We start from the raw sequence: 21,971 nt of genomic DNA, 5'->3' as shown, positions 1-21,971 counted from the left end.
GTGGTATACCTCTTTTATTTCACATGTCTGAGTATTACTAAGACGGAATACCTGTTCCTACTTGTCATGTTTCTGCATCTGTCAGTTGCCTGTTCTTTTTCCTGGCACTACCTATATGGGGCCTCTGGACTTAAGCCAGTGTGATCCAGGTTGGCCATGAGCTCATTGGATTGCCTTCACTTCTTTGGGCTTTACTTTATATATATAAAGGTTCTATCCAGCATAGAGATTTTATGTCTAGACTTATTTTAGTCACACTTGTGCTGATAGTTATTTGTGTACTTTGCTATCCTCTCTACCATCCCATCTAGATGGCTAGCATGTGTCCTGCTTCTGTTTGGTACGATTCTTGAGGGCTTACTCTGGGCTAGGCATTATATGAAGGGCTTCTGTACATACTTCATTTAATATCCATGCCTTATGTGACAGATACTATTATTTTCTCCATTTTACAAATGGGAAAATGGAGGCACAGAGGCCTTATGTGGCTTGCCCAAGATTGCGGAGCTATTAACTTGACTTTGTTCCCAGGCTTGTCACCTGACAGCTGAAACCTAGGCTCTTTCATTAGTTTTATTTATCTTATATTCCTTGCATTTACTAGGTGCTTGATACATACATGTTTTCCCAAATATTTTATCATAAAGCTCTGTAAACATTTAGAAATGTTATTCACTCATTTATTTATTTAATCCTCTCTTGAGGACATTTTTTCCATTGCTTTTCAGAGAGAGTGGAAAAGAGAGAGAGAGGGAGAGAGAAAGAAAAGCACCGATGTGAGAGAGACACATAGATTGGCTGCCTCCTGCAGGCACCCCAACCATGGCCGGGGATTGGGCCTGCAACCAAGCTACGTGCCCTTGGCCAGAATCGAACCCAGGACCCTTCAGGTCATGGGCTGACGCTTTAACCATTGAGCCATGCCAGCTAGGGCAAGTTAAATAATTTTATAGGGAACAACCCCCACCTCTTAGGTTCTACAGTTAACTATCCTTGCTTTATCACAGTTATCCCTTGATCCATTCATGAAGCTATTTTACATTTTTTATGCACCTCAAGGTAAATTGTAGACATCAGTATCCTTTGCCCCAAATATTTTAGCATACATATCATTAACTAGAGTTTAATGCTTATTTACAGTTCTTTCTTCCTCTTGAGTGAACATTTCATACAATGAAATGCACAAATCTATGTGTACTATTTGATGACTGTTGACGAATGTATACACCTGTCAGTCCACCCCTATCAAGATATGTAACGTGAGCGTCACCAGAAAGTCTCTTCATGCCCTTTCTCAGACAATCTCCAACCCCACCTCCCAGAGGTAACTACTGTTCTGATTTTTTTCCACCTTAGGTTGGTTTTGCCTATCCTAGAACTTCATATAAATAGTACCATACCAGCCCTGGCTGGTGTGGCTCAGTTGGTTGGGTATCATCCCATGCACCACAAGGTTGCTGGTTTGCTGGTTTGGTTCCCGGTCAGGGCACATGCCCAGGTTTTGGGCTTGATCCCCGGTAGGGGGCAGCAGCTTCACATCAAAGTTTCTCTCTCTCTTTCTCTCTCCCCCCATCCCCTCCTCTCTCTAAAAATCAATAAAAAAAAAATATTTTTAAATAGTGCTATACCAGTATGTACTCTTTTGTCAAAGTCTTCTTTTACTGTCACTTGACGTGTTTTTGAGATTCATCCCTGTTGCGTGTATCAATGGTTGCTTCCTTTTTATTGCTTAGTAGTATTTCATTATATGAATGTATAAATTGTTACTGCTATTGGTGAACTGATAGGCGCACATTTGACTTGAATGGTCCTTGCCCTCAAAATGCTTTCTGTCTTAAAGTGATAAAGCAGTTGAATTGACCGAGTTGATTGTACTTTTGCTTTGATTTTGAAGATAGTTGGGTCAAGATGATTTAGGTACATATGCTACTTGACGTACATACCCTAGTTTACATGCATTCTTTTCTTCACCTAAAATCAGGAAGGCCTCCTGGAGTAGGGTGAGGGGAGAAAGGCAGAGAAGGAGTTCAGAAAAACTGTAAGGTTTCCTTCACTGGAGAGAGTAAGAGACAAAGGGGAGGCAGGTACAAACTAGCCTGGAATGGAGAGTGGGGAGGTGGTGATGTCATTGCTACTAGAGACTTTGGACATGAGGACAGGAGATGCTGGAAAGTCCAGGGTCTACAAAAAGGTGACAGAGCCCAGGTCTCTAGTGAGTTGGGTGTTGAGGAGCATAAGACCAACAGCAGCTGCCACTTCATTACAAGTCTGACCCTGAAGGGGGAGGTTACACAGGAGAGAACCCAGGCCACAGCCAGGCCTGGAAATTGTGGAGATGACAGTGGGGAAGGGGTTCCTTGTGAACTGTGCAGATAACAGTGGCTACACAGGGGTGATGAAGGAAGGGCTGAAATGGACTCAGTCTCCAAAGGCCCCAGGGTTGGGATGAGAGGGGTGATGTTGGCAGAAAGTTAATAATTAACCTGTGTCCACAAGAGATTTAGATATTTGGAATTTTAGAGCTAGAGGAGACCTAGATCATCTAGTTCAACCTTGAACAAAGTGACAGACTCAGGGTCCCCTGGTGATTTGTTGGCAGATCCAGGCCTAGATACCAGATCTCCTAACATTTCCGGCCAGCACTATCCCCTGTGCTGCTGCTGTGACTGTCTGTTTTCCTGCCTGTCACAATGACAATGAGGGACAAGCTTTTGCCAAGGCAGGGATTTATATGAAATTACTTTCCAGGGACCTTTCTAACCCAAAGATTCTGGGCCTCTTTTCTGTTGATACAGCTCAAATATCTAGCCCCCAGCAAAGAGCCAGGACTATATAAGGATTGCAGAGTGAGAATTGGAGAGCAAAAGGTGTTTTGGTGGGACCACATTGAAGGCATTTGGTTTGGACTGAGGTTGAGATACTCATTTGTCCCCTCTAAGTCCCTGAGGTGGGTTTCTTTACTCATTTCCCCACAGGTCTCTTCTAGCTCTAAAATTCCAAATATCTTGCAAACCAGCCCTTTAAGACAGTGCAAGTAGTGGTGGGTGAGAGGTACTGTGGGCAGCGACCAGCTAAAGATCCTATGTCCTGGCATGTGGTAGGTCTCTGCCACACCCCCAATCAGTGGTTCAGGAGGAGATAGACTCCCCATGTCAAAGTACAGCCCTAAAGAGAAGATGCCTGCTGTCAGGCACTCCCCAGTTCCAAGTCAGTCCAGACCTAGCTGGCCATGGTTGCCCCTGGCTTTGTGCCTCTTGGGCCCTACATTTCTTGTTTTCCTACTCCCAGTTACTGTGCATAGACATTTAGAACCAAAAAGTTCAGAGGGAACTTTTTTTTACCAGATAGAAATTGAGGTGAGAGGAGGAAAGAGGTACCTGCTAGCTCTACAGGGAGCTAGTGACTAGACCAGATTTCCCACCCTTTGGATGTGTTCTACAACTAAAGCTTTCTCTAGAATTACACCATCCAATCCTATAGCCACTAGCCACATGGAGCTGCCAAATAATTGAAATATGGTTAGTCTGAATTGAGATGTGCTCGAAGTGTAAAATATGCACTAGATTTCAAAGACTTAGTATGGAAAAAAGAATATAAGATACCTCAACTTTTTTATACATAAAAAGTAAGATTACATATTAAGGTGACAATGAATATCATTGACTTTCACTTATTTCTTTTTACCTTTTTAAATGTGGCTGCTAGAAAATTTTAAATTACACATATGACTTGAATTATATTTCTTTTGGATAGCGCTGCTCTAGAAAGGATACACTGATCTCTCAGGAACCACTCGGGTGAGAGTGCTGGGCAAGGGTGAAGCTATTAGCCAGTGTACTGGGGTGCTTGGGAGTTCCTGGCCTTGATGCCTTCCTAGGCATTATACTGCCGGGTTGAAGGTCCCTCTCAGTAGAATGGGGAGCCTGGAAGGCCCTACTTGGTTGTGGGGTTGGGGGTACACAGCAAGGAAAGGCCTCTCCAGGACCTTGCAATAGGTCATTGTGTCTAGAATTCAGGGGGAAGGCCTTCATGGAGAGAGAGAAAAATTACATTTCATTTCTAATTAGGTGGTATGGCCTACTTCTACTTCTGGTTCCCTGCTGGTTAGAGCAAGGAAAGCTCTCTCAACTCCACCTCCCCCCTGTTTTTTCTCGCTCCTGTCCCAGTCAGGTGTACGCAGGGGTGGGAGTAGGCTGGCGCCATAGGCACATGTGCCCCAGAGCGGAGGTCTTTGCTCAGGCTACCACAGCTTTCTTCCTGAGGCTATATTTAGGTGTTGGTCTAGCGAAAGGATGTGAGTTTTTCAGGATCCTGTTTATCCAGTCGACCCCACCTCTACCCCCACCGCACAGCTGTCTGTCTGGAACTTACCCTCACTTCCCTCCCCACTTCAGCTTGGGCGCTCCGGACCTAGAAAGAAAACAATGTTTGCCATTGAATCCTGACATTGCCATTTATTAGCTATGAGACAACTAACATATACTTAATTTTCTCGTGTGTAGAGATAATGATACTTACCCTGCAGGGATGCTGTGTAGTTCAAATGAGGTAGCGTGTGTAAAGTGCCTGGCATCATGCCTGATTAGTGGGAGCCATTAAATAAGTGTCGGTTCTTTGAGGGCCTCTGGCAGGCAGTGGCCGAGGCTGCTGTTCTAGGGATAACAGGCTTAGGAAAGAGCCCAGTAGCACGTGAAGTCTGTTGCCTTAAGGGACATTGGCTGTGGGGAGGTGATGGTGCAGAGTCCCTTTCCTTTCTCCCTTGTGTTTGAATCTTAAGTCAGGTCCCAAGTTGGCTTGATGGCATCCTCTTGCCAGGAGGTCAGATTGCCCAGATGCCACCTCCACACAGACCTAAGCCTGGGTCAATCGGGAATCACAGGAAACGAGACTTTGGAGTTTGGGCTTTTACAACCTTACCTAAATCTCACGTTCTCTTATTTGTAAAATGGGAGTAACAGTAGACCTCCTCATAGCAGGGTTATGAGGCATCACTTAACTGAGGCAGGACTGCGGGAAGCAGAGGGCCTGCCAGGGGACTCTGAGGGGCAGCTGTGCTCAGCGGTTGGCCACATCTGGACTGGAGGCGGGGAAGAGGCCCCACTCGAGTAACAAGCGTTCCCTTTCTCTCTGCTTCTGTCCGCAGCAGCAAGGTGAAACACAAGGGCCCTGTGCTAAGCTCCCGTAATCCTCGGGGGGTGCCACCCCTGAAGCAGCGGCCCCACCATGTTCCACCTAATGAAGAAAGACAAGGACAGAGACGGGCGGAAGGAGAAGAAGGAGAGGAAGGAGCGGAAGGAGCGGATGTCAGCGGCCGAGCTCAGGAGCCTGGAGGAGATGAGCCTGAGGCGTGGCTTCTTCAACCTGAACCGCTCCTCCAAGCGCGAATCGAAGATGCGCCTGGAAATCTCCAACCCCATCCCCATCAAGGTGGCCAGCGGCTCCGACCTGCACCTGACTGACATTGACTCCGACAGCAACAGGGGCAGCGTGATCCTGGACTCGGGCCACCTCAGCACAGCCAGCTCCAGCGATGACCTCAAGGGCGAGGAGGGGAGCTTCCGGGGCTCGGTGCTGCAGCGGGCGGCCAAGTTCGGCTCCCTGGCCAAGCAGAACTCACAGATGATCGTCAAGCGCTTCTCCTTCTCCCAGCGGAGCCGGGATGAGAGTGCCTCGGAGACCTCCACCCCCTCGGAGCACTCTGCGGCCCCATCTCCGCAGGTGGAGGCGAGGACTCTGGAGGGACAGCTGGTGCAGCATCCTGGCCCAGGCCTCCCTCGCCTGGGCCCCCGTTCCCGAGTCCCCGAGCTGGTGACTAAAAGGTTTCCAGCTGACCTGCGCTTGCCGCCCGTGGTGGCCCCGCCACCACCTGCCCTCCGGGAGCTGGAGCTGCAACGAAGGCCCACTGGAGACTTTGGCTTCTCCCTGCGGCGCACGACCATGCTAGACCGGGGCTCTGAGGGCCAGGTCTGTCGGAGGGTAGTTCACTTTGCTGAGCCTGGGGCAGGCACCAAGGACCTGGCCCTGGGGCTGGTGCCGGGTGATCGTCTGGTGGAGATTAATGGGCACAACGTGGAGAGCAAGTCCAGGGATGAGATTGTGGAGATGATCCGGCAGTCCGGGGACAGCGTGCGGCTCAAGGTGCAATCCATCCCGGAGCTCAGCGAGCTTAGCCGGAGCTGGCTGCGGAGTGGCGAGGGACCCCGCAGGGAGCCAGCCGATGTGAGTGTTTCCCTGGGCAGCAAGGGAAGAGCAGGGACTGGGATTGCTGGTATCTCCTGTGATTGTACTTAGGTGGATGCTTGGGGTACCCAAGAGCTGCTGTCAGAGCCTAGGTAGTGTGTGAGTGGTGAAGCCAGGCCACTCCTTGGGCTCCAGGGACCACTTACCTGGCTTGTTGGGAGAAGGGACCTCAGGTGGGGGCTGTACGTGGTCATACAAGCATCATGATACAGTGATACAAGGATGGGTTAGGGGTTTGGGCATCAAATTTCCTGAGCCCAAAATTGGGGCATGGAGGCTAACATGTGCCACCTCCAGATATGAGAGACAGGCAGCCCTATATTCTGGACTAAAATATAGGATTTCCATGTTATCTAGATATTGGAGGTAGGGAAAAAAAGATAAATGATTTCAAATCAGGGCTGTCATGGACCATCTGGGATGTACAGCTGCTTTGGTAGCTCCTGGGAAGATGACCTCAGGCCTCCTCTTGCCCCTGAGTGAGTGAGGAGTTGAATACCAGGTGAGGTTGCAGAGATAAGCAGGGGCCAAATCATGAAGGACCTTGTAAATCATGGTAGGAGTTTCAGTTTTATCCCAGTGAAATGGGACCATTGTAGGGTTTGAAGCAGGGGAGTGACTGGATTTGATTTATAAAGATCACTTGTGCTCCAAGAGTTTTATTATCTTTCCTGGAAGAAGAAAATGCATGGCTGGAAAAGTGACAGGGATTAAACCTACAGAGATAGTGGGACCTGATTACCCCTGAGACCCCAGCTGTTATCCTGCCCACACAAAACAACAGTGAAAGGGGGTGACATAGGCCCAGAAGAGATTTAGGTTAAAGGTGTCCATCAGATTTAGCAGATACCTGTGTATCTACCAAGGACCAACCCAGTTTAACTCCTGAAAAGATCATCTGTAAGGGGGATGGTTATCTAACCCCAGGGATCTTTTGATAGGGTGGTGACACATCAGTTTGGAATATTTTGCCTGGAGACAACACCTGAAGGACAAGTTGGCCTCTGGTCATCCATCTCTCCCAGCTGTGGCTTTTAGGACTGTCCAGGTCCCTGAAGCCTGACCAGTGTACAGCCTGGCCAGGACCTTTCAGCACTAATTGACCAGCCAGATGTGTCCAAGTCCAAAGTAGGAGGAAATGCTAAGGAAACAGGCAGAGTCCCGGTCCTAGCTTTCTCCCAGGGAGGGGAAGTGGCTGATCAGATGTCTGCTCAGCTGAGCAACATATCGGGCCTGGAGGGCCTGGGAGCCGCAGGGTCAGACTCTGGCAGGAAGCACTGGAGTTGGGTTCCAGACCTCCCTTTACCCTGGGGCTGGTGGGGTCAGGCAGCTTTGCTGGTCAGGAAGGGGTAGTGAGTGGGAGGGAGCCTGTCGTCGAATCCAGGGAAGGACCTAGACACATTTATTCCAGAAACACATTGAGCACCTACTCTGTGTTAGCCACTAGGCTAGACAGAACTTGGGGAACCACAGCTTAGAGGAAGTGGTCTTTATCTCAGAACCAGAGACCATACCATGTTGCCACATCTGTCTACTTTCTCCCAGGCAGGCTAACATTGCCTTCAACAGGTGGAATGTTCTTCTTAAAGAATGAATTCCCCAGGGGATCGCTGCCAGCTCCCCGCTGAACCACAGCACAGGCCTCTGTGGGGCTCAGGACCTGGCATCCCAGATGCTCTTTAGTTCTCTTATAGCACAGGGATCATCCTGGCATCTCATATTTCCCAGCCACTCTCCTATCCAACTAGCTGCTGCTACCGCATCCCTGGGGAAGTGGATGGTTTAGCTTTGGAAACCTTGGTGGATCCCACCTTACAGCTGGTATCCCAGAAATGCTGGCTTGCTCGAGCCCATGGGGCAAGCCCAGCTGGTGCCCAGAGGACTTCTTCCCCCACCTGGGGGATCTGGCATGGGACACAGTAGAAAGTCCTATCCTCATGAATCTCCTAGAACTATCTGACAGGATAACGGGAAGCGTAGGGCTGAAAGAAGCCCCATATCTTTTCTTACCTGGGTAGGTGGGGGCTCGTGCCACAGCAGAGAGGAGCAGAATGAGCCCTGCATTCTGGCTTCCTGAGACAGACCCCGGAGCTGGTGAGGGAGTGCTGCAGCCTCGGCTGAGGCTCTTATCCTCTATCTCTTCTTCCTCCCACTCCTACTCCTGCTCCTTTTCTTGGCGGCAGTTCTAATCCCAGTTCCATGCCAAGAAAAGAGTCTTCCCACCTCCTCCATGCTCCCGGGCGGGGTGCTCTGACAACTCTAGACCCACAGGGACAGCTCTGGCGGCCACCCTGCCTGTCAGGCCATACATCAACTGTGTCCACACGTTTCCTGTCCCCAGGGAGCTCTGAAGGAGCTGGCTAGCCATCTGGTCTTTTTCTGTACACAGATAGGGGCCAGGCCCCATGGCTCCTGTCTGTCTATGGCCTGTTCAGAAGGCCCCAGGGAGAGACAGCCCCTTGGGTTTCCTTCTCACATGGTGTGTGTCCAGAATGCTTGGCTCACACCTTGTTCATATGTCTCTGTAGCTGCTGGACAAGGCTGCATTGGGAGTAGGGGTGAGCCACAGTAGTAGGATAGACTTGGGACCTGATAGAAATCACTTAGCAGGCCTGAGAGAAGCAGCCTGTCTTCCGCCATCTATTCTTCCACTCACCTATCTACTAAACAAACATTTGTTGAGCACTCACTGTGTGGTAGTAGGTCCTGAGGCCCAGCAGTGAGCAGCACGTAATCCCAGCCCCAAGGAACTCACAGTCTAGTGGGAGAGATGGTCAAGTAGCAGACAATGACATTGCCATTTGAGAAGCTCAGTGACAGGCCAGTACAGGGCACTAGGGAACACAGAAGAGGGACTTCAAGTATAGTCTTTGGAATGAGTCATAGAGAGCTGACATATAAGGGAGGCAGGGGGAAGGAAAAGACTGTATTAGACACAGGTTGGAGAGAGAATGACACATTTGGGGAATAAGGCTAGGGGACAGTGTATGGGGACAGTATTGAGAGAAGCAAGCAGGGGTCAGGTCACAAAGGCCCTTGAGAGTCATGCTAGGAATGTAAACTTTAACGTAAGGCCAATGTAGCAGTTTAATCAGGGAGTGATAGGGACAGATGTTAGAAAACTTCTGACTGTTTATGGAGAATGCTTTGGGGTAGCCGTGGGGCGAACAGTGAGGGAGCTATTACAGTAACCCTAGAAGGATGAACAGAGGCCTGGGCTGTGGTAGAGGCACTAGATGGAGATGGAGAGAGGCATCAGGTGTCACCAGTTGAGGCAGGCTCTGGAGTCTTGGTGACCCACTGATGTGAGGGAAAGAGGAGAGGAGGGGGCAAGTGTGACTGCCCGGTTTGGGGGAAGATGCTAAGTAAGTTCTTTCCACGGTTCCTCAGGGAAAGTGTTTTCAGGGCATCTGTTTTTAGAATAATTATTCTTAAATTTTCTAAAGGCAAAGAGTTGCCTGCATCTGGTGAGACTAAGGGAGGTATCGGTAAAGAGGAGGATCTTCAAACACCAGTTAGATCAAAATTCCTCTCTCCGTTCCAAGAGTCTGGGTAGGAAAGTCAATGCCCATTGAGGAGAGGTAGGGCCCAGTGGGGACCAAGGTCTGGGAGAAAGGAGAGCTGTTCCTTTACGTTTGTATCCTCAGTAGGCCCATCATGCGGGCCAAGAGAATTGTCTGTGAATGTAGGATGTTTCTGCTGAGCTCAGAAAAGCCCACCTGGCTACACCCTGGCCAATGTGGTTCTCCTGCTGCCAAAAGCCAGAGGAGCTGGTCTGCATGGGAGCCCTACCTAGAAAGCGCTGTTTCCTGAGCTTTCGAGGTTGTGGTAGGAGGGGAGAGGAGGGGGTTTAAAGGAATGCCTGACACCCCTTCCCAGTCAAGTCTAGTTTCCTGAGCCCTGTGGAGCTGCCAGGTATTTGCCAGAGATCTGTGATAGTCTCTTCTCCTGCTGGACCTTGGGGTTTGTCCACAATGGCTATGGGGTTGTGAGGTTCCTTAAGAGGTTGTCATATCCACTTAAACCACCTCCACACTCAGGAGAACCTGGGAGAGTGCATGTCGTAGTGGAAAGGACATGGACTTTGGAACCAGAAAGACCTGTTTGAGTTCTCCTGAAGTTATCAAAACTTTTCCGAGCCTCAGTTTACTCATTTAATGAAGCCTGTTTAACGACCAGGCACTGTACTGGGCACTGGGGGGGAGGGGTTAATTAAATAAAATAGAATCTTTCCTTGAGGAAGCGTAGACGTAAGTAAAGAAAGGCAACAAAGCACCGTAAGTGCTATCACAGAAGTCTGTACAGGTAAACAGTGGGGTGGGAAGGAGGAAATGGCAATTAGGAGAGGCCTCTGAGAGGATGTGACCCGTGATCTCTATCAATGGGCCTGATGCTGTCCTCCCAGAATTTGAGAAGGATGTGCACCCAGTTCACTCATCCAGTATCTTCTGAGAAGGAGACTACAGAGAGACTTGTTGTTTTTTTCTGTGTACTATACTTTATAGGTCTTTATTTAAGATAGACATCTTTATGTATTAGGTGAGATCACTTAGGCAGACTTTGGCAGGTAGTAAATGCTTAAGGAGATTAGTATCTTCCCCTCTGCCCAGTTTCTGTAGATATCCAGGGAAGGTAATTTTGCAGCCTTCTTAATGAATCCCTCCTAATGTTCTCCCATCATCGCTCCTAGTAAGATTTTCTTTCCAGTGGGGACTCCTGATGCTTTTGCCAAACTCTTTCACTGTTTTCACAAACTCTTTCAGCTGAAAGGAGAGAGAGGACACCGGGTGCTCCCATGGACATCAGTGGCCCTGCAGGAGACAGGCCAGTCAGGGTTGCCTGCATGTGGGAGAAGGGCAGGAGGGTCTCCTTTACCATACTGGAAGCCTTAGACCCCTAGGTAGAGTCTGTATGAGCCTCGTCAGCCTCGTCCACAGGACCCCTGGATGCTGTCAGGAGCGGGGACTGCAGATTCTAAGGAAAGACTCAAAATTGTACCGCTTGCTGGTCTGCCAGGCCAGCTGCTGAGCAGTGGGCTTCCCCGGGGGCTTCTGGTGGGGCTGGAGCAGCTGGGTGCTGCCTGGGCTCAGTGTTCTAGAATGTTTCTCTTCCTCATGTTACTCTAAATGATCCTTGGAGGTTTTTTTGTTTTTTAAACAGAAAATTTTTACTTCACTTGTGCCAAAGCTGCAGGCACTTCTGGCATCAGAGTCTCCCCCATGTGAGAGCCCTGGCTTCGGGGCTCAGAGCAGGACCCAAACGGAGTTCTGTTGATAATGAAGGGCCAGTGGGTAGGTTCAAGGGCATGTGAACCGATGGGTGAAAGGTGTTTAGGGGCATTTTGGGGGTCATCTATCCTGGATTTGTGGGGTACACAGAACCAGCAGGATAGAGTGGGGGACTAGGCCATTTCTATTCTGCTAGGTCTCCGTTCTCTGTCCTCAGAGGCACCATTCTGCCTTCTTCCCGATGAGATGCTGGACAAACTGCAGCCCCTATGTGCCCTGACCACCCCGCCCGTGGGTGGTGGGCACAGTGCCCAGGCCACACTGAACCCAGTGTGGGTACATGTCATGGTCATTGGTTGTTTTTGCAGGCACAGCTTGGAGCCATAGTGTGGGGGCAGGGCCTCAATTGAGGTAGCTTGCCCCAGCCCCTTCCGGCCCTGGCCAGAACCCCTCTGGCCCACCCCAGATACCCTTGGCCACCCTGCCCTCTATTCCCTTCTAATCTCTCTTATTTACATTGAAATGGTTCTGGAAAATACCAGATATGCAAACACCCAGACTGAGAGTGGGTGAGGAGTGGGGTGAAGGGGGTTGTGTGGCGGGTGGGAACACAAGTATTTTAAAAATGCTGCAAATCTCTACAGTGTTTCCCAGAAACCACAAGCACGCGTTCTGCCTGCCAGCAGGGCTCCCGCCACCCCACTACACTAAGCTGCTGGATTCTCCTCCCTGTAGCCTGGGGTGGAGAGCAGCATCTGTGGGGGTGGGGACCGGTGACCCAGCTGGGAAAGGGACACCCCTGTTGTCTGGGCAGGCTGCCTGGCGCCTCCATTGTCAGTCCTGGGCAGTGGTACAGATGTGCCCCAGGCATCCAGCAGCTCTGTGGGTGCCCACCATGCCAGATTGGCACTGCGAAGGAGTGGAGTCTTCATGGCTGCCCACCTCTTGTTGAGCAGTTCGTGGGGGACCCCAGCCAACCTTAAGAGTCCTGCATGCTGTTTGGCAGCACCTTCTGTTCTGTTAAATACAGGGGACAGTGTCAGCAAAGCTTATTTTTTCAGTTGTTAGCTCTAGTTTGGTTGGGAAACAGTTTCCTTAGACCTGGGTCACTACTCTGGCTCCCTTGATCTCCTGCCATACGCTCCTCGGAATCGGGGCATGGCGTTCTGCTCCATCACGGCTCAGCCCAGCCACTTTGCAGACTCTGGGGTAGGGAAGAATGTATGGTGTTTGTCCAGTACTCTGTGTGGCATCCAGTACAGCGTGTAGCACGTACATGCTCCCTAAGTGGTGTTTAATTGATCTGGTAAAGATTCAGCTGAACAGAAATGCCTTGAGGAAAGGGCATGAAAAATAATAGCAAGGTTGAGGATCGTGGCTAGCATTCACTGTACATTAGGCACTGTCCTAGATGTTTTATATATATTAACTCATTTAATTTTCCCAACAACCCTTTACAGTAGGTATCATAATAATCTCTACTTCATTGATGAAGAAACTGGATTACAGAGAGAGGTCAAGGTTAAGTAAATTGCCTAAGGTTTCAAGGCTATTAAATGACTTGTCAGGATTTGAACTCAGGGCATCAGCTCCTTGCTCCTCACTAGTGTGCTCTATAGTAAGTCCTCAGTGTCATCAATAGGTACTTGGAACTGCGATGAAATGACGGATAATGAAACCAATTTTAGCAGAGGCTAACTGATATAAATAAGAGTTGAGTTCCGAAGGCATCCCCCTCAATGTTGTAATGAAATGATGTTGAATGAAATGACATTATTTGAGGACCTGCTGTATAGGGCAGGGGGAAGGCAGTGTCTGCATAGCCTTATATATCCACTGCCTCGCTCAGGCCTGGGCCCATCTGATTTCTGCTGCCCTAGAAGCCTCCTCTCCAGAAGGAAGGGGGAGCCACTCTTGATTGTGCTCTGTGGACGGTGAGCCACAGGAGGTGTGACCGTTGCTCTCAGACCCTCCTGAAGATTAACCAGAGGATGTGAGCCCAGGCGGCAGCAGGCAGGGTTTAATCTTGGGGGAGCTGGGAGAGGTATTGGAGAGGGTGGCCGAGGAAGCCTCAGGAAGAGAAGCAGCATGTGTCCTGGCAGCACTTGGGTGCCGTCTCCCAGGGGTGGTGGAGGGTGCACTTTTGCCCCTGTGCATCTCCCCTGTGAGATCCTGGAAGGCAGGGACATTGCTCCCTCACCTTTTTGGCCCTTACTGACATGCTAGTACTGACCGCACAGCACTTGGGGTGGCAGGATCCCTGGATTGTCACCTCTGACCAAGGACAGGTCGTTTTCTGTTGCACAGGGGCGGAACACTGTTGTTTCCTAGTGTGCACTGCGGGAAAAGGCAGGGAGCAGGGCCTGGCAGAGTGCCTAGCAGGTAGTGGGTGTGCAACACAGAGTTCTCATTCGCTTCTACCATTGAGTTACTGCTGTTCCTTTTGTCTGTAATGCTTTTCCCTGCCTACCCTCATTCACTTTTATTCATTGACTCCAGTTTGAATATCACTTCCTCAGGGAAGCCTTCCCTGATCCTCTCAGACCAGGTGAGGCACCCTGGCAGCACCCCACCCTTCTCCTTCAGAGCATTCATCAAGATTGCAATTAATTAGTTAGCTTCTTATTTCTCCAGTGCTGGAGAACTTCATGTGATCAGGGGCTGTTTGCTGAAGAAAAGGAGATGGTTCCCTAGGCAGGATTTGGTTTCCCCTTCTCCATCCAGTTTCCCTTGTTTAGTTCACTTTGTGTTCCTAGAACCCTCCCCCTGACCTTGGTAACCTGTCTGCAGTACATTACCATGTCCTGCCTTAATAGAGGCAAGAGGGAAACTGCCCCCCCCCAGAAGCCTGGGGGACCACTGTGGGCTGGGACTTGTCTGCAGTACATTACCATGACTCTGTTTCTTATGTCCCTGGGCACTCTGACATCTCCCACAGGCATGGAGGAGAGATGGGCTCTAGGCATCCAAGAGCAGGAGCCTGAGGGAGGGGCTCTGGGGGGAGGGTCCTGGGATGGCCTGTCTCCTCCCCCTGCACTAGAGCTCCCGGGAGGGCACCAGGCTTGGGTGAGAAGCACATGCAGGGTCACATGGGGTCACACAGTGTCCAGCCCTGGGGATATGGATTACAGAGAGGTTAAGGTTAAGTAAGTTGCCTAAGGTTTGTTGCCTAAGATCCCCCAGGGGGCCTTGGAGGAATGTGCCTGTCTTACAGGCTGCAGGTCTCCGAGGGGGGCGGAATGTGGCCCTGCAGGGTTCATGGCTTCTTCTTCTCTTCTGCTGCTTTCCCTGGCTGCTTTTGTGCTGGAATGTCACAGGCTGGGAATTTTCACGGCAAGGATTTTTCCCAGTCAGAGCAACAGATTCCAGCTGGAGCCTGGGGACAGCTCCTGGCTGGGCAGGGCTGCTGGAGAGGGCAATGGTGGATGCTAGGCAACCCCACCTCCTCTGCTCAGTTCCCACCCTCTTTGGAGATGCAAATGTGTCTTCCCATTGTACCAGGCCAGGGGGGACCTGGGGTTCTGTGGGGCTCAGGAGAGGCCGTGGGAGGCCTTGGGGACCAGAAACTCCACCTCAGTGAGAAGAGAACGTGGCTGTGGACTCACTTCCTCCAGCCACATGTGCGTCATGAAGGGGAGCCTCCTCAGATTCCATCCTCAGGTGGGGCTGTGCCTGCCAGACCCAGGTTCTCTGGCCTGTGGAGGCCACCCAGCCTTGGTGGGAGGTGGCACTGCCGAGTTTGTCACCTGTATCTGTCCTCTGCTCTGTTGGCCCCACAACACCTCCAGGGCCTGGTTCCCTTTCCTAGTGACCTTTCTCCTGTGCCCTTTGTCCCCTGATCTGTTCTGCTGGCTCCTCCCTCCCATTCCCATTTCTGCAAGGAGCTGACTCACTTCCTCTCTCCCTCCCAGCTTCTCTCACTGCCAGGCCCTGTGGTATGCAGGGTACCCACAGGGAGGCAGATTTCTCACTTCCCAAGCTCTTTTCTCTGGCAGCAGAATAGGTTGCCCCTGGCTCTGGGCAAAAGACGGCTGGGGGTGAGTTGGAGTGGGAAGGGGCATGGCTCTGAACTATAAGAAAGGCCAGGTGTGAATGGCCCTCCCTGGAGTCTTGGCACAATCAAGGTGGGTGTCAGGAAGCCTTGAAGAGCACCTGCTCCATGTCACACTATGGGCTTGGGTCTGTGGAGGCAAAAAGACTGAGTATGTCATCCTTGCGATCAGGGAGCCTGTGCTTTCTCTAGAACAGAAAACCTCCGCAGAAAGATAGATCTCAGCCCAGAGTGGCATGGGCTAGAAGCCAAGCAGTGACAGCACTGTCAGGCAGCATGAGACAGTCATACTCTGTGATTGCCCAGCCCCATCACGCCAAGGGACAATGTCTGGAGACTCCAGTGGAGCTTTCTAGGGAGGTAGCAGGGGAAGGGTCTGATACTATCTCCTCGTGTTAGTTCTTCTTGCTGGGGCCTGCATCCTGCTCCTCCCCACCCCTGCCTCCCTTGTCTGTGGACTGGTTTGATGGTTGAGCTGATTACAGAAGCACAGCTTCAGACAGTGAAAGGTTTCCTCCCAAGTGGGCTGGGACCTCCAACCTTGCTGTCCATGCTGTAGGAGCCTGTGTGTCTGGCACTGCAGGCACTGGAGACACAGCTTGTGCTGGGCCTGGCACAGCCTTGCAACCTTCGTCACAGGTAGCTTAGGTTACCTAAAGGACACACAGCACAGAGTAAGGTCCCCACTCACTTGGCCATGCATCAAGATCAATAGAGGCAAGAGGGAAACTGGGCCCACTGCCTGAGAAGCCTGGGGGGACTGCTGTGGGCTGTCTTCCTGGAATCAAGGGACCAGCAAATATCCCTACTCCCCTTAGCACTGGGCCTTGCCCAGCAGAGCCCCCATTGCATAATTCTGCCCTTAGGATTTCTGGTCAATGACAGGAGTTTCTTGTGCAGGTGAGGTTGGGGTGGCAGGCAGGAATGAGGCGTAGGCTTGGGGAAGGTGAGAGGTATGAGCCTGACTACCCTGCCCCCCGTGGTGGGATGTGAACCCCCAAAGGCACATAGATGCATGCCTGCATTCCTCCCCAGGGCTTCCCTGCCCCTACCCATCATTACTGGGCCCTGAGCTGGGTAGCAGAACCAGGTGGCTCTGTGAAGACACACCCAGCTTGGAAATGGACACACACACACATTCTGCAGAACTTAGTCTGGGTTGCCCTTTTCTCCCACACCCTCCCAAAGCATCTCTGCCATCAGCTTCCCTCACCTCTGTCCAGAGGAAAGCTGGCCTCAAACTGGAGGACCTGGTCTCTGGGTCGGGGAAGGCAGATTTTCCAGCTTTTATCAGGGCCCTGGATTCTCCACCCAGCCCCTGTGTCTTTCTTAAGACCACTGGTTTTGAGGTGTCTCTTCTGTGCCTCTGAAAGAGGGAGCCCTGCTGTAAAAAGTCCCTTCCCCTCCCTCTACACCCATTCTCTTGTTGCTGTAGAAACAGATGCTCAGCAAATAATGAAGTTGGATAGAAGGGCTGGTTTTGGCTATAGGAATTGCCTTCAGTTCATTTTCCCAAAATAGGCAGAAGGGCCCACGGGTCGGGAGCTGCATTGGGTTATGTATGTGTTATCAGTACGTTGGTGCATATTGGATGTAGCATGGAGTCTGGAGCTAGACCACCTGGGCTCCAGTCCTGTCTCTGCTGCTTACTGACGGGTGACCTTGGGCAAATTATTAAAGCTCTCTGTGCCTCACTTTCCTCATCTGTAAAATAATAATAATAATAGCACTTTCCTTCTAAGGTTGTTTTGAGGATTAAATGAGTCAATCCATAGAAACCAATTAATATCATTATTAATCTGTCTGAGTGTTGGGAAGCACTTGGTGCTTGGGAGCTTGATGGGTCCTTTGCCCACAGGAATGCCACAGGCCTGTTAAAGACTTGGCTCGGTGGAGAGGGGCTTTCCTCTTGTCCTCAAGATGGTGTTTTGGTCTACGGGCCTTCCAGGTGGGAAGTTAGGCCCAGATTGGTCCCCAAGGGCCATGGGGTAGCCTCAGAGTGGGATTGCTTCAATCTATAGTTTGAAGCCAGTTTTTAAAATTGTGCTACTTGTCCTATGACTTTCTCTAGTCAAATTCTTGTCTGATGCCAAGACCTTTGGAATTCCAGACTTCTTTTTACCTATTGTTTTCCTTTTGAACAAACTCACCTTTTTTGTGATCTCTCTACAGCTTATTTTGTTTCTTCACACCTGTCTTGCCTCTGACAGCCCTTTTGGATTAAGGCTAAGCAGGAACTGAGGACAGAACTCAGGCACTGAACAGAGAGGCAGCCCTGACCTGCCAGTTCCCGGGTCTGATCTGCGCTCCTTTTATCACACACGCAGCTTGCCCAGACGCTCCCACTGGATTTTCCAACAACTGTAGCAAAACCTTCCAAATTAAGTGCCTGAGGTAGAATGTAATAGATCTATACCCTTCCCTTGTCCCCCCCCCCCACGCCCCTGCCGCTGTGGATACGGGGCCAGGGGAGCTTGTTTGAGTCTCTCTAGCATGGCAAGCATGCCCCAATGTCCTTTCTCCACCATGTCCTGCTTCCCTTCTTCCTCATTTGGTTCATCCTGCTGGCGACACAGGGAGGTGTCCATTATGGTCCCCACTGCCCCACTCCTGGCATGCTGCTCAGGGTGAGGCTTCCTTGGCCTTACTTGCCCTTGAAAGCTCAGGGTTCTGCTGCGACTTCCCTCTCCTGGAGCACTAACATCAGATGGGTCTAGCAGCGGGTGATGTTGGGAAGCCCTCAGGCCACTACATTCCAGATGTCTTACCCATGCATGGTCCAGAGACTGCAGAAACAAGGAATGATTGTGTGGGACTGAGGGGCTTTCTCCCAAGCCCGGGATGCCTTGGGGTGGGGGCTGGCTTCTATTCAGCCTTGCCTTTTCAGCCCCTCTGCATCTGGCTTCTGCCCCCAGGGTGGGTGTTAACTTGTAGCTACAGTCCCCTCCCTCATTTCTTTCTGAGGCCTAGGGGTCAAAGCCAGGCACATGGGGTCAGGAGTAGATTCTGGGGCAGATGTGGGAAAGAACAGCAAGTGGTCAGGGGCAATACCTGAAGGAATCTTTGGCAAAGATGACCAGGACAAGCTGAAAGGGGATCCTCTAGGCCAGACGGAATTCTGCAGAGATGGAAATGTTCTGTAGTCTGTGCTTTCCAACTTGGTAGCCATTAGCCATGTGTGGCTACTGAGCACTTGAAATGTGGCCAGTGTGACTAAGGAACTGAATTTTAAATTTTATTTGATTTTAATTTAATCAGAAGTATTCCCATTGTTCTATTTAACTTCAATTTAAATAGCCACACATGGCTAGTGGCTACCATATTAAATAGTACAGCTCTAGATGGCTCTCAGAAAAGAAATGCTGAGGTGCTCTTGAAGGCTTGTCTCCTCTTGCAGTCCCCTTGGTGAGGCTGGGCATGGTGGCATTTTCCCTTCCTTCCATGAAGGAAGTCTTGTCCTCTCTGGTAATTTATTCACTTCACCAACTCTGGAATCCTGATGCCCCAGAGCCAACAGGTCCCTGGCTGTGAGCCACCACAACTGGGGCAGTGCTTCCCCACTCGCCAAGCATGTTTTCCGCCCAGCTCTGTAACACAGGTGCTCACATGCCCCAGTCGATCTGGCCAGGGCTGTTAATGCGGAGGTGGTGGGTTAGCAGGAAAAGTAGAAGCTTTTACTTCTTCCTTCCTACTTCTATGGAGGTTGGATTTGTGCTTTATTTTTACTTCAGAGAGTTCTAAAAACAGGCCCAATAGGGGCCTCCAGAGGTGAGCACACAGATCCTCAGACATTTACTGAATGTCTAGTTTTGGAGGAACCTGAGGCTTACTATCTAAAGCCTCTGACTTTGAAAATAAGCACCACAGGACTCCAGTCCTCACCCTCCAGAAACCTTATCGCTATTTTATTTAAATCGGTGTGGCTAACCCTTCAAACTGGGTTTCCTATTTTTCTTCTGTGGAAATAGAGAAGAGTTGTCATTTATGTGAAAAAAAAAAAAAAAAAGAACAATACTTCATTATGTTTATTCTCTCATGTCTGCCAGAGGGGGTGGGGATGGGAGTATCCTGCCTGTGGTGCTTTTGGTAGTCTCAACTGACCCAAGGAAAATTTTGGGAAACCATTGCCAGGGCTGGCCCTTGGCTTTGGGCCATGTGGGAGCCTGAGGAAGCTGAGGCAGTTTGGAAATCCCCAGGGGCCATGAGGAAATCCCCAGCAGCTGAAGAATCCTCAGGGAACTGAAGGCTACTGGAGCCAGCAGTCAGGTGATCCCTGAAGGCAGCCAGGACCTGACTCCGAAGGGACAGACGCCTGGTCTTAGCAGAGAGTACAAGCCCAGACATCCCTGCTTGGGCACTGTGCCCGTGAGGTGGTGTGGTGTCACCAGGCTCTGAGCAGACCTTTGGGTGTGCCAAGGCAGGGGCTGCGGGAGTGTGGAGCCGTAAGCTTCAGCGATCACCTCTGGGGCAGTGACCTGGGGCTGGCCATCCCATTTCTACTGACCCTCCTTGATCCAGACCCCTGCTTACCACGCAGGTTCAAAGCTGTTCTGGAGTCTCTGGTTAATTCGTGTAGTCATCCATTCATCCATTTTATTTCATCAGTAAGCATTTATTGAGTGCCTACTATATGAAGCGACTCTTTTGGGCTTTGGGGGTGAAGCAGTGATGAAAGCAAAGTCTGCACTGAGCTTAGCTTTGCCCCTTCTTGCCCTGTCTCTCCAAGGTAAGGGGAGAGGCCATCTTGCAGGCTGCAGGCCCCTCAGCCTCCTGCTCTCAGGGGGACGCCTCTTGGGGGTGGGGCCGGGAGGCCAGCCCTGCGGAGGTGCAATCCTGCAGCCCGGCCCCGGCGGGCCGGTGCGAAGGGGGCGCCCGCCCTCTGCTGGGCTCCAGCGGCGCTGCAGGGCGGGCGCATCCTGGGCTTTGAGCGCATGTGCGCGCCGGGCCCCGCCCTCTGCTCCGCCCTCGCGCCGGCCGGTGGGCGGGGCCGGGAAGCACCAGCCGCACCGGGGCCTGGCACTGCCCGCGGGCCTGGCACTGCCCGCGCCCCCACCAGCCTTGAAATGTCCCGCGGGCCAGAGTGTCTGGTCCTAGCCCTGGGCGTGCATCTTTTGCCCAGACAGGTTTCCTCTTAGCCCTCCTTTCCCTCCCTGTGCCCATCCCTAGGCCTCTTCAAGGGGGTCCTCTGCCCTCTTCCACGTTGGTGTCCCCTGGTCATCTGGTCATCAATTCCCAGTGAAATTTTTAAAAAAAATTTAAAAATTGGTGCCTCAAAGGGTACCGGTCACTGTATACAAAAACTAACACTTCATAAAAGAGAAGATATATGTTACACACCAACCAATCAACCAAGAAGGAATAAAACAGGATAATCCTTCCCAAGAGAGGAAGGCACTGGTGCTCAGGACCCCAGAGAATGCATCTGCCACCCAGGCGGTGGGGGGCCCTCCTACCCCAGCAGTGCCCCAGCCCTCCTCAGCCCTGAGAGCAGAGTGCTTAAAACAGGGCAGCCCCAACTTCCCTAAATATAAAGAGTTCTGTTAGCGACATTTTATACGTTGCAAATGAGTAACAGTACAAGCACCCTATAATTAGTGTACATTTATGGAAACAGTGTGTATAGCCTTTTTAAAAAAGAGTTTTGATTTAAAGGGGAACTAGTGAGACAAATGAGGTCAAAGGAGTATCCTTTTGTTAAGATGTTAATTAGAAACTCAGTCTCAGTGTTTTCCAAACTCTCTCTAAACCAGCTTCAAGGAGCTCCCAGCCTGGGGGTGAGGCGAGGAGGCTGGAGAAAAAGCAGGCATTGTGCTTCCCCACAGTGTTCACCTTGAGGTATTGCACGTCACTGCTAGTTGAGTAAGTGAAAGGCTTCTTTGATTTCTCAGAGCCTCCTGTCTAGCCTGCCCCCAACTCTGCTTAGCCACTCGGCCTGGCCCAGCGCCCAAAACAGCCAAGGACCCCTCCACCGCCAACATGGGACAGCAGAGGAATTGAAGTTGTCACTCTGTCTGGGTATCCCCTTTGCTCCCATTCTGTTCCACCCCGCTTATTGTACCTGTACCTTTCAGATCAGTTAGTTAAATCCAATGGATAGTTATTGAATACCTACCATGTGCCTAGTACCGGGGAGTGGGATGAAATCTAAAAGAGGCAGGAAGTGGCCCCTGCTGACTGGAGAGAGAAGGCTTAACCATATGACATAAATAGATTACTATCAAAACATTAGTGTATGCTCTGTAGTCATGGCACATACACATTAAACTTCAATAAATTCAACTATCTGGCTGTATAAGAAACTATATTACTGTAGTCTAAAATTGTAAACATTGTATCTTGTGTGTTTTTATTTTAAGCTATCCTTGATTGTATACATTTTATGCCTTTATGCAGGTATATAGAATAGTATATACAAAATCATGTGTATTATACTTTGTGAGCATTTAAGGTAT

The 21,971-nt window shown here is 50.7% G+C and overlaps 1 protein-coding gene across 7 annotated transcripts in view; it reads left to right on the top strand.

The window, feature by feature from the left end:
• MYO18A (myosin XVIIIA) overlaps nucleotides 1-21,971 on the top strand; it is a 91,872-nt gene that overhangs the window by 5,250 nt on the left and 64,651 nt on the right. For 5 of the 7 annotated variants that reach the window (XM_081162201.1, XM_081162199.1, XM_081162195.1 and 2 more), the window contains exon 2: nucleotides 5,144-6,219. In XM_081162201.1, coding sequence (XP_081018327.1) covers nucleotides 5,224-6,219 — 996 coding nt within the window. In that variant the 5' untranslated portion in view covers nucleotides 5,144-5,223. The remainder of the gene's footprint in view (nucleotides 1-5,143; nucleotides 6,220-21,971) is intronic. The other 2 variants (XM_081162196.1, XM_081162194.1) reach the window with 1 other exon arrangement.

This window comes from Miniopterus schreibersii (genome assembly GCF_964146895.1).
Source record: "Miniopterus schreibersii genome assembly, chromosome: 16".
Taxonomy (NCBI): Eukaryota; Metazoa; Chordata; class Mammalia; order Chiroptera; family Miniopteridae; genus Miniopterus; species Miniopterus schreibersii.
This window is presented reverse-complemented; position numbering and strand designations above follow the sequence as displayed.